We start from the raw sequence: 11,327 nt of genomic DNA, 5'->3' as shown, positions 1-11,327 counted from the left end.
TAGAAAAATAGATGGACTACAGTCAGTAATTGTAGAACTACAAAGTGCTTCTATATGGTAAGTGGAGCTGATAAAATAGACAGTGAGTGTAAAAACAAGGAGGTGGTTTTAATGTTATGGCTGATCAGTGTACAATACTAAATACTATGTAATTTAGTGTACTACATATGGTTTTGACAGCACTAGTTGTATGTCTGTTTCCCAAACTGGCATACACATACTACTGGCTAAGGTGGTACAGCAAAAGTCTGAGATTTAAATTTTATTTAGCTTTATTATCATATTAACAACATTTTAAAAGATCCTGCTTTGCCAACGCTCAAATGACTTTTATCATTGAAAAAATTTAAGATACATGCTGCTGTATTAAATACACACCTACACACACCTTGAGATTTGTAACACAGGTACAGTACTTGGTCAAAAGAAAGTGAACACCTAACCACAAGCTTTCTGGACACCCCATTCCATAACCCCCCATGCTTTTCAAAGAGCATGAAAATGATTAAACTCAAATGCTTAAGCTTTGAAATTCACCAAATCTCAACCTAACTAAACACCTATTTTGATTTTGGATGAAAGGATTAAACAGCACTCACCACCACCACAAAAAAAGAAACTTTTGACCCAATATGATGACCCAACATCCCACTAAATAAATGTCACCATCTATATCAGAACAACTATAAAAACAGTTGACGTTTAGTAACCACAATATGCTCATAACTGTGCTTTAGTGCATTTAAAACAAAGAAACAAGAACATTTCATAGATAAGATTTAGCTATTTTATGCTGTGAAAACACACACACATCCTACAGAATCTCACAGGTTTATACAACCATACACTGCACACAAAGTGTAAAAGAGGGTGAACTAACATTTATAAAGCAGTTTGAACTGAACTAGTTTAAAGCTGAAAATATGACATTAAAACATTTATTTCACAAAATATTTTGATATAAACCTATTTCACATACTGAGCACATGTTTTTATAGTCCGTGTCAGGACAGGTGGTAATTAGTGGGCAAACGTCATCGGTTACAGGCCATAAACGTGTGTGGTGTTCTGGCGTACAGTTTGTAACACAGTGGAAAAGAGTTCTCCCTTCAGCAGGCTGATTTCACGCAAGGTGTGTATGCCCATCCCAGGGTGAGCGAATCTACACACAGTCTTAGGCACCTACAGAGGAACAACAGGAGAGCAAGTAATTACTGAGTAGAGATTAATCTTCACATCTTGAGCAGAAGATTTTTAGAAACAAAGTTGTAAGCAGAGGTTTGGACAGCTCAGGGCAAAATAAATATTAGATTTTTAAAGTAAAAAGAACCACAGCAGCAAACTTTTGCTAATGATTAATGCACATGGTACATGATGAGGTAGCTCACCAGATTTGTTGTGGCTCAGCAGCTACAAGACTAGTGACGTGAAAGTCTTTACCACCACTGTAAATTTACTCGGTCACAATTATAAGATGCAATGCATAAAAGTATCTATTAAATGCCATAAATTATACACCGCTCAGCCATAACATTAAAACCACCTCCTTGTTTCTACACACACTGTCCATTTTATCAGCTTCACTTACCATATAGAAGCATCTTGTAGTTCTACAATTACTGACTGTAGTCCATCTGTTTCTCTGCATGCTTTGTTAGCCCCCTTTCATGCTGTTCTTTAATGGTCACGACTCTCCCAGGATCACTACAGAGCAGGTATTATTTAGGTGGTGGATCATTCTCAGAACTGCAGTGACACTGACATAGTGGTGGTGTGTTAGTGTGTGTTATGCTGGTATGAGTGGATAAGATGAGTTTTTAAACACCTCACTGTCACTGCTGGACTGAGAATTGTCCACCAACCAAAATTATCCAGCCAACAGTGGCCCGTGGGCAGCGTCCTGTGACCACTGATGAAGGTCTAGAAGATGACCAACTCAAACAGCAGCAATAGATGAGCGATCGTCTCTGACTTTATATCTACAAGGTGGACCAACTAGATAGGAGTGTCTAAGAGAGTGGACAGTGAGTGGACACGGTATTTAAAAACTCCAACAGCGCTGCTGTGTCTGATCCACTCATACCAGCACAACACACACTAACACACCACCACCATGTCAGTGTCACTGCAGTGCTGAGAATGATCCACCACCTAAATAATACCTGCTCTGTGGTGGTCCTGTGAGGGTCCTGACCATTGAAGCACAGGGTGAAAGCAGGTTAAAAAAGCATGCATAGAAACAGATGGACTACAGTCAGTAATTGTAGAACTACAAAGTGCTTCTATATGGTAAGTGGAGCTGATAAAATGAACAGTGAGTGTAGAAACAAGGAGGTGGTTTTAATGGTATGGCTGATCAGTGTACAATTAGAAACAATTTAAAAATCAATATTTGCTAAAATAATTTAGATTTTTAATCACAGCAGAGTCTTGGCAAGCTCTCCACCAGTGTTTCATATTGCTGTTGCGTGACTACACCACTCCTGGTGCAAATATTCAAACAGATTGGCTTTGACGGCTTGTGACAATCCATCTTCTTCTTGATCACATTCCTGAGGTTTTCAAGGAGGTTCAAGTCTTGAGATTGTGCTGGCCATTGATGAGGAGCTTTTTTTTTAGCCTTGCACGACTTGAGCCCTGCACCTAGGGGCCAGTTTTAAACTGTCCTTGCTGTGCAATGTACGTCAGCTGCAGTTTGCCATTGTTTTTGTAGGCCACTTGACATCATCCTATGATTGTTGAGTGACACTCAAACTAGTTGGTGGTCATCCTGGTCAGTGGAGAGTCGTTTCCACTCTCTGTAGCTTTGTTGTCCCAAATCTTTGCTGCTTGACATTGTTCTTAAAAACCACCATCCTTTAAATTTTAAAGATGGAAGCAACTTAATACTCAAAGCCAAGAAGGCAAAAAAATAAAACCCTTCTTTTAATTACACAAAACATTTCCCACCCAGCTGGTCTTATTGGAAGAGGATAGTGATGAACAATGTAGTAGTTTTTTTCTCAATAAAAAAAGATTTGGGTAAGATGATCAGATCAGGTGATAATTTATGATTTGTAATACAAAACCATTGTATTAAATTGAACACTAATGCAAATTTAAATAGTTTATCAGTGTTTTTTGATAATATTCTAATAACCTAGCACATCTCAGTATAGTAAAACTGCTGGTTAGCCACAGTCACCATGAGTAACAGTATGCACTACAAATATTGTACTCAAATGTTGTAAGAAAACAACCATAAACACATAAGGGTTTGACCTGTCTAGGCAGAAAATACGGTGCATCGGTCTCCAGCAGGATGCGGTTGAGGGGGATTCTCCTTACTGCATGTCGGGCATCGAGAGCATTAGGGTACGTCACTAAGGCAGTGAAACCCACAAACAGATTGGAGAACTCGCTCAGGAAGGGTTCAATTACAGAGTAACTGTTGGTAAAACAGTGTCTGTTCCATACACAGAAATACAAAAAACACAGACAATTAACGTCAGGACAAGAGACATGATTGTGTAAGTGCTAAATTATTGATAAAATTAAAAGTTAATAAAAACACTTTTTGGACACCATTGGTTAACAACCTCATCAGGGAACAATCAATTTGGCTCATTTTAAAGCCCATGAACTGATTACTTGTTGAATGTAACATATTGAGGAGGGACAAATTGTGGAAGTTAGTGCCCAGTAGTTAAATTTTCCAGTGCCACCCAGGGGCTAAATATACATTAAATTTTAGCATTGTGCTGTCAAGTTCATATGTAAGTGACAGTGGGCTGATTTTTCAGTAGTAAAACCCTGGTAGCCATAAAATCTAAATACACCTTATCACACGAAATACATTTAGAGAAAGTGGTAGTTCATTGGGTAGGGTTCTGTGTTATTAATCAAAAAAGCTGAGGGTGCAAATCCCAGCTTTGCCAAGCAGACACCATGGGGTTCTTGTGCAAGGCCCTTAATACTATTGGCTCCAGAAGGAGTATCTTCCAAACAAGCTGGGTTATGTGGAAAAAGAATTTCATTGCACTGTACATCTGCTTGAGTATATGTTTGTTTGTTTGTTTATTTGGATTTTAACGTCATGTTTTACACTTTAGTTACATTCATGACGGGAACGGTGGTTACTCATTACACAAGGTTCATCAGTTCACAAGGTTATATCGAACACAGTCATGGACAATTTTGTATCTCCAATTCACCTCACTTGCACGTCTTTGGACTGTGGGAGGAAACCGGAGCACACAGAGGAAACCCACGCGGACACGCGGAGAACATGCAAACCACACACAGAAAGGACCCGGACCACCCCACCTGGGGATCGAACACATGACCTTCTTGCTGTGAGGCGACAGTGCTACCCACTTAGCCACAATGCCGCCCGTTTGAGTATAATATGACAACAACATTCTATAGTATTCTAAACAGCTTTCCATCCTTTCTGCCCATTTGTATACAATTCAACCAAACTAATGATGATACCAAGTCTAAATGGGGCCTGTGTTACAACAGCTTTCCCTCCGTGTGAAACAATATAATATGACTAAAGTATTCAGTAAGGCTGCATTGACATTGAAACAAGCGTTTTGCATGTTAAAAAAAATGAACAAACCTGTGTATTTTGTAGTCTCGGGGAACACACTTCTTCATGATTTCCAGCAAATCATCATCAGCATCACGACAATGTATAACCAGAGGCTTTCCTAAAGACACAGCCAGCCTTAACTGGCGCTCGAACACCTACCAACAAAAGAATGCTAATTATTATTAAAACCCCTTTATTTTAATACTTCTACTTTATTAAAAAGTTTATACCGCTTTTTGTTTGCTGGTCTCTGTAGAATTCTTGTGTGAGTAATCCAGACCGATTTCTCCGAATGCAACAGTCTTGGGGTGCCGCATAGCTCCCATGATGCTTTGCTCATGAGTGGCATTATATTCTTTGGCAAAGTGAGGATGGCATCCAAAAGCACCCCATACCAGCTCCTCTTTAAGAAGCCTTTCCCAGATGGCTTGTTTCTGAGTGATTCTTGGGTTGCAGAAGTCAGTTATGCAGCCGTGAAATTCGTCAGGAAAGCTTTTAGCATATTTGCCCCGAAAGCTCTGAAAACTTCCTTGGAAACGCAACTTGTCATACAGCATATCCAAGTGACAATGAGAATCAATGAATCCCAATGAGTCGGACTTAGAATCCGATATCCAGAGAGGCTCTGAGCCCACAGATGTCCTTCGGGTGACGGCCTCGTCAGTAACAAACGTCCTTGAGAAGGAGAACAAGTGCGCATCTGAGTACCTGTGTCCGGTCAGCGGGGAAAACTCGCACAGCTCTTTTGGACTCATGGCAATAGGTGGTGTTCTGCCAGTCCTTATGGGCAGGGCATATGGTTCTGAAGATGAAGTTCGCCTGATAGGCTGCTCTAATCTGTCACCCAGTCCCTGTGCCATTGGTGTATACATTGGTTGACCCACATTCCTCTTGGCTGAAGGATCAGAGGACAGATCTGGGGAGGACTGCTTTGATACCCGCACTACTTCATTCCAAGTAGGTGAACTTTTAGGTTGAGGGTCAGTAATTGAAGAGTGGGTCTTCCCAATCCATGCCACTTCAGATGTAGATTGTGAAAACTCTGGAAAACGCATTAATGCTGGAGGTGGGTTAGCGATATATTCCAAAGGAGGCAGGGTTTCAGCATACTTGAATGTATATTCCTGGTTACTCTCTATTGTTTGTGGCTCCTGAGACTCATCCTGTGAGAAGACCTCCAGTGCAACAGGCTCATCAACGTCTGACCACTCAGGAGACTCGCTACCTTTTAGGACCATGCTCTGCAGACAAAAAGGTTTGTAGGTTTAATTTGCAATGTCTTGCGTCAACGTGCAAATTTTAATATTAATATAAATGCTATTTTTTATGCATTTTCCCCCAAATCCGACCAATTTAGTCCTATTCAATGACTCAATCATAATTCGCCCCTACTGCTGCAGACCTCCACTCCTGACCAAGGAGGGTAGCAATAGTAACACGCCCCCTCCGACACGTGTGCAGTGCTGACCACATCTTTATACCTGCACAAGCCGGGTTCATATGGAGATTCATATCACGCAAGGAGAATTATGCATCAATCTCAACGACTAGCACCAGGACCGATTCATTCCAGTTTTAATACTTTTCACACACATGTATGTGTGGTTAAGCCCAAACATCAAATTTTCTGCCCCCTTTGAGAGGTGTATCCCATTTTGAAAAAAACACTGTTTAACCACAAAAACTAAGAAAGTGCTCATAATTAATGTAGTTTTAATACAATTTGGCTAAACAATTAAGTACTGGACGGTCACTGGACCACCAATAATACCATCCCCAATCAGAATCTACAACCAGCTGGTTCTGTTAAAGTAATTCAATAAGATACAATATTAAGCAGGTAAAATACGAGGGATCTTCAAAAAGTTTCCACACTTTTATATTTTGTTTGAAAATGGTGAGGGCGGGAGGAGTAGTCATTGGTCGTGTCTGAAAGACTGAGCGAGCGCTTACAGTCTGGATTTAGCATCATCTGATTTCCACCTTTTTGAACGCTTAAAGAAGCTTTAAGGGGAAGAAGATTTTCATGTGACGATGATGTGAAAGCAGTGGTGCATCAGTGGCTACATGCTCAACCAAAAACATTTCTTGCTGATGGCATTAAAAAGTTGACACAACGCTGCAAAAAAAATGCATCGGAAGGTGACGATGTAGAAAAGTGATGTCATTTGTTTTTTAGTTTAAAAAAGTGCATAAACTTTTTTAAAAACCCTCGTATGATTCTGATCTAACATTGTTATCCAGCGTTCACTCTTTAATCTTCTCGCTTCTCTACTGGTTGGTTACCTTTGAGTCTGTAGACACTCCTTCCTCAGCTTCAATTCTGTTTGCAAAAATGAGTGGGCTGTGTGAATGGCTTCCTGATTTGGCAGACACAGATGCTATCTCATCACTGAATGAACAGCAGTTAGGAAGAGAAGGATTTTTCTTTTGCTTTGTCTTTACTCTGGGTGTTTCTACAAGTCGATCCTGTGTGGAAGAACTCTTGGCAGTGTTCACAGTGGAGAGGGACTTCCTGTTACCACCCCTGATGGCATCATTCAGCGCTTTAAGGTAAATGGCTTTTGACCCCTCCTCTGCAGTTCTCTTAATTCGCTTTTCACTAGCAGTGATGGATGATGTTCCAGTAAGTGACTGCTGTTTTGACTTTTGATCCTGCTAAACACACACAAACACACTACTTATTCACTACAAAAACGTACAATAATGTAGCCAAAATGTTTAAACATTTCCATTCCATATCAGTATAAGAAGTAGTTCCAAACACATTTAAACAACCAGACATTTTGTTGGTTAACAACTAATCATAAGAAAAGCAAAAGCTCCTTGAATTACTGGTTAAATTCTCTAAGGAGGTGCTTTAACTAACCTACTGTAAGTTTATCTAATGTGCTGATCAAAACACAAAACAGGTACAAGCAAATTACCTCAGCCCTGACAGTTTTTGTCTGAAACAGTTTGCAGGGACCCCTGGAAAGAGAGGATGTTCTTAAAATGGTCTTCCTCTGTGATGGTGTTGCCTGCCCTTGCTTTGGTGTGCTGAGGTTCATGTTCTCTAGTTCTCCAAGTCCAAGTGAGTGAGTGGACACATTCAGGCTAGAAGAGCCGTCCTCACTTGATTCATCAGACGCGGGGTCACCCCAGGAAGTCGGCAGAGACAAACCTACATGATTCTTACGTTGCTTTGTAGGCGAAATGAATGCTGTACGTAGCCATTTAAACTTTACCTTCCGCTTCTCGCTGTTCATTATGCTGGGGCTAAATGGAAGAAAGAGAAAGGTTTGAGTGAGAATTGTGCTCACAGCACTTTACTGAGTTCACCAAGATCATTTAAGTGACACTGATTATCGTGCTCCTGCTATTCTGACATTATCTTGACAATTATTTGGAAAACCATAGACAGTACAAATATCTTTACTGTTTCAACTAATAAACTGTATTTTTTTCTGATATATCTCAAACCACTAATTTACGTTTAAACCATAAAGCCACACTGTAACATGTAACATACAGAACATCCTAAAACTGTCTGGAACCTTTTGTTGCTCCAGTGTGTAAACACCACTCAGCAAGTGCCCATTGCACTGGCACTAACATTACTAATGGTGTGATGAATATTTACTGACAGCTGCTATGCATTTGTTGTTTGTCACAGTTAAATAATGCAATAATTTTAAGAATAAAACATTAAAGAAATAATGTAATAATGTAAATGAAGATTTCACAATGATTTCTTTTTTAGAAATGGCTTTGTGTACTGTTTGTGTACTGCAGGAAAAATGGACGAGCGTAAGGATTGGAGTGAGTTTGACAAGGGTCAAATTGTGATGGCTAGATGACTGGGTCAGAGCATCTCCAAAACTGCAGCTCTTGTGGTGTGTTCCCAGTCTGCAGTGGTCAGTATCCATCAAAAGTGGTCCAAGAAAAGAATAGTGGTAAACCGGCGACAGGGTCATGGGTGGCCAAGGCTCACTGATTCACGTGGGGAGCGAAGGCTGGCCCGTGTGGTCCGATCCAACAGACGAGCTACTGTAGCTCAAATTGTTGAAGAAGTTAATGCTGGTTGTGATAGAAAGGTGTCAGAATACACAGTGCATCACAGTTACAGGTTTGTTTTGACAGCAAAAGGGAGACCAACACAAAATTAGAAAAATATGTGTGTGTGTGTGTGTGTGTGTGTGTGTGTGTATGTATGTATGTATGTATGTATATATATACACTCCTAATCAAAATCTTAAGACCAGTTAAAAAATTGCAAGAATTTGCATTTTGCACTACTGGATCTTAAGAAGGTTCTAAGAAGAGCTTCACAATGCTAAAAGAAGAAATGGGCGCAAGAGACAAAAACTTTTGAGCAGGCAATTTATTGAAAACAACAATTTAACTGAAATAGGCTGTTCATCAACTGATCAAAAGTTTAAGACCATAGCTCAAAAAAACCCGAAAACCCCCTCAAAACAGAAATCAAAGTGTCAAAAAAAGGACTCAGTAATGAGTAGCTCCACCATTCTTGTTGATCACTTCAAACAATCGTTTAGGCATGCTTGATGCAAGTGTTTTCAGGAGGCTAGTGGGAACGTTGCTCCAAGTGTTGAAGATGGCTTCACAAAGGGCATCCACTGTCTGGAACTGATGTCCATTTTTGTAAACTTCCCTTGCCATCCATTCCCAAATGTTCTCATTCAGATTTAGATCAGGGGAACACGCAGGATGGTCCAAAAGAATGACGTTATTCTCCTGGAAGAAGTCCTTTGTCAGGCGGGCATTGTGAACTACAGCATTGTCCTGTTGAAAAACCCAGTCATTACCACACAGACGAGGGCCCTCAGTCATGACGGATGCCCGCTGCAACATCTCCACAAAGCCAGCTGCTGTTTGATGCCCCTGCACAACCTGAAGCTCCATTGTTCCATTGAAGGAAAAAGCACCCCAAATCATGATGGCGCCCCCCCACTGTGCCGCGTAGAAAACATCTCAGGTGGGATCTCCTTGTCATGCCAGTAACGTTGGAAGCCATCAGGACCGTCAAGGTAAAATTTTTTCTCATCAGAGAATAAAACTTTCTTCCACCTTTCAATGTCCCATGTTTGGTGCTCCCTTGCAAAGTCCAAACGGGCAATTTTGTGGCGTTGAAGAAGACGTGGCCTTTGAAGAAGTTTTTTGTTTCTGAAGCCCTTCCCTCGCAGATGCCGTCTGATGGTTATTGAGCTGCAGTCAGCACCAGTAATGGCCTTAATTTGGGTCGAGGATTGTCCCGTGTCTTGACGGACAGCCAATCGGATCCTGCGGCTCAGCGCTGGTGAAATGTTTTTGGGTCTACCACTTGACTTTTTTGTTCCATAACCCTCAGGGTCTCTTAATAAATGCAAAATGACTGTCTTACTGCATCCAATCTCAGCAGCGATGGCACGTTGTGAGAGGCCTTGCTTATGAAGCTCAACAATCCTACCACGTTCAAAGTCAGTGAGCTTTTTTGCTTTTGCCATCAGGAGGTCTTGACAGTGTAAATACTTGACAGAAAATGACATGGAATCCAAATTTCTGCGCACATTTTGGCTTTTAAAGGCTGTGGTCTTAAACTTTTGATCAGCTGAAAAAAGCATGTTTGAGTGTAAATGCAGTTTTCAATAAATTGGCTGCTTAAAAGTTTTTGTCTCTTGCACCCATTTCTTCTTTTAGCATTGTGAAGCTCTACTTGGAAACCTTCTTAAGATCCAATAGTGCAATTTTTTAACTGGTCTTAAGATTTTGATCAGGAGTGTATATATATAGTACAATCACTAGCCTCCCTATAAGAGGCTTTCCTCTTTTCTGAAGTACATAAAGTTCAAATACCAAAGTTTGCACCCCTGCAACAGGTTGACTGATAGAATAGAGCCAAATTGAAATTCACACAATCAAATCATAGCAAATCTTCAAAAATAGTAAAATGTTCTAATAAAAGTAAAATGCTAAAACTACCAAGTGCTTAACTAGCTTCTTATATGCGTCTGTCAACTGTATAATTCCTAGCTAGCTTCTAATGTTTGAAATGAGAAACTACTAATGTACATGTTCACTGTTTGATAAGAAAAAAGTGAGAAAAAACAACCGAACAAAACGATAATTTATTAAATTACATATTAACATACGAAGCTGAAACGTTTAATTAAACATTTGGAGTGCGTTAGCTAAGGTGACCAGATAGCAAAGTTTGTGGTCACTATATTGGAATCGCTCTTTTATCCATAGGTTCTACTGCCACCGAACTAACGTCATTTATTATTATCATTATTATTAAGTCGATATAATTACAAGCAGTTATTAAATAGCGATGGCGATTATAAGTCAAACGCCACAAACTCTTACCTTTACAAGATGATCAACTTAGATGCAACTTTTTTTGCATTCAGCTCAAACTCAAACTGGCCTAAACTCTCGCCTTCACGAGTTGTTACTCCTCATACCAACAAGTCATCCAACAAACGTTTATTGTTCTTTTTTTCTTTACTTTTTTGTTAAAAAAATATAGTTAAACGCGTGGAAAATCCTTCTAATTCCCTGTTGATAATTATGATGGACTACAGCTGATGAGTGATGTGTTAATATGTGGCAATATCAAGTTTTCTTGACTAAGAGAGATCTCCGTTTATCTACTGTGACTCCCCTACACGTGTATGTAATTTATTTACTAGGATTTTAAGGTTATGTTCTACACCCTGGTTATATTCAGGACAGGTGCAGTATATGTAACACATGGTTTATTAGTTCA

At 40.0% G+C, this 11,327-nt stretch overlaps 1 protein-coding gene across 2 annotated transcripts; it reads right to left on the bottom strand.

Annotated features, from left to right (window-relative positions):
* Window positions 1-246: 246 nt before the first annotated feature.
* tatdn2 (TatD DNase domain containing 2) lies at window positions 247-11,137 on the bottom strand. 2 transcript variants are annotated; one of them, XM_062997008.1, is made up of 7 exons: window positions 10,925-11,137; window positions 7,504-7,834; window positions 6,863-7,234; window positions 4,807-5,817; window positions 4,604-4,731; window positions 3,262-3,445; window positions 247-1,182 (listed from the first exon to the last, which is right to left on the bottom strand). In XM_062997008.1, the coding sequence occupies exons 2-7, from the start codon at window positions 7,822-7,824 to the stop codon at window positions 1,042-1,044; spliced, it is 2,157 nt and encodes a 718-aa protein (XP_062853078.1). In that variant the 5' UTR covers window positions 7,825-7,834; window positions 10,925-11,137; the 3' UTR covers window positions 247-1,041. The 2 variants fall into 2 exon arrangements, with proteins under 2 accessions (XP_062853078.1, XP_062853079.1); XM_062997009.1 differs by having other exon boundaries at window positions 6,863-7,231.
* Between the last annotated feature and the right edge of the window lie 190 nt (window positions 11,138-11,327).

Source organism: Trichomycterus rosablanca, chromosome 6 (genome assembly GCF_030014385.1).
Source record: "Trichomycterus rosablanca isolate fTriRos1 chromosome 6, fTriRos1.hap1, whole genome shotgun sequence".
NCBI lineage: Eukaryota > Metazoa > Chordata > Actinopteri > Siluriformes > Trichomycteridae > Trichomycterus > Trichomycterus rosablanca.
Note: the sequence above shows the minus strand (reverse complement) of the source record. Positions and strands in the feature narration are given on the sequence as shown.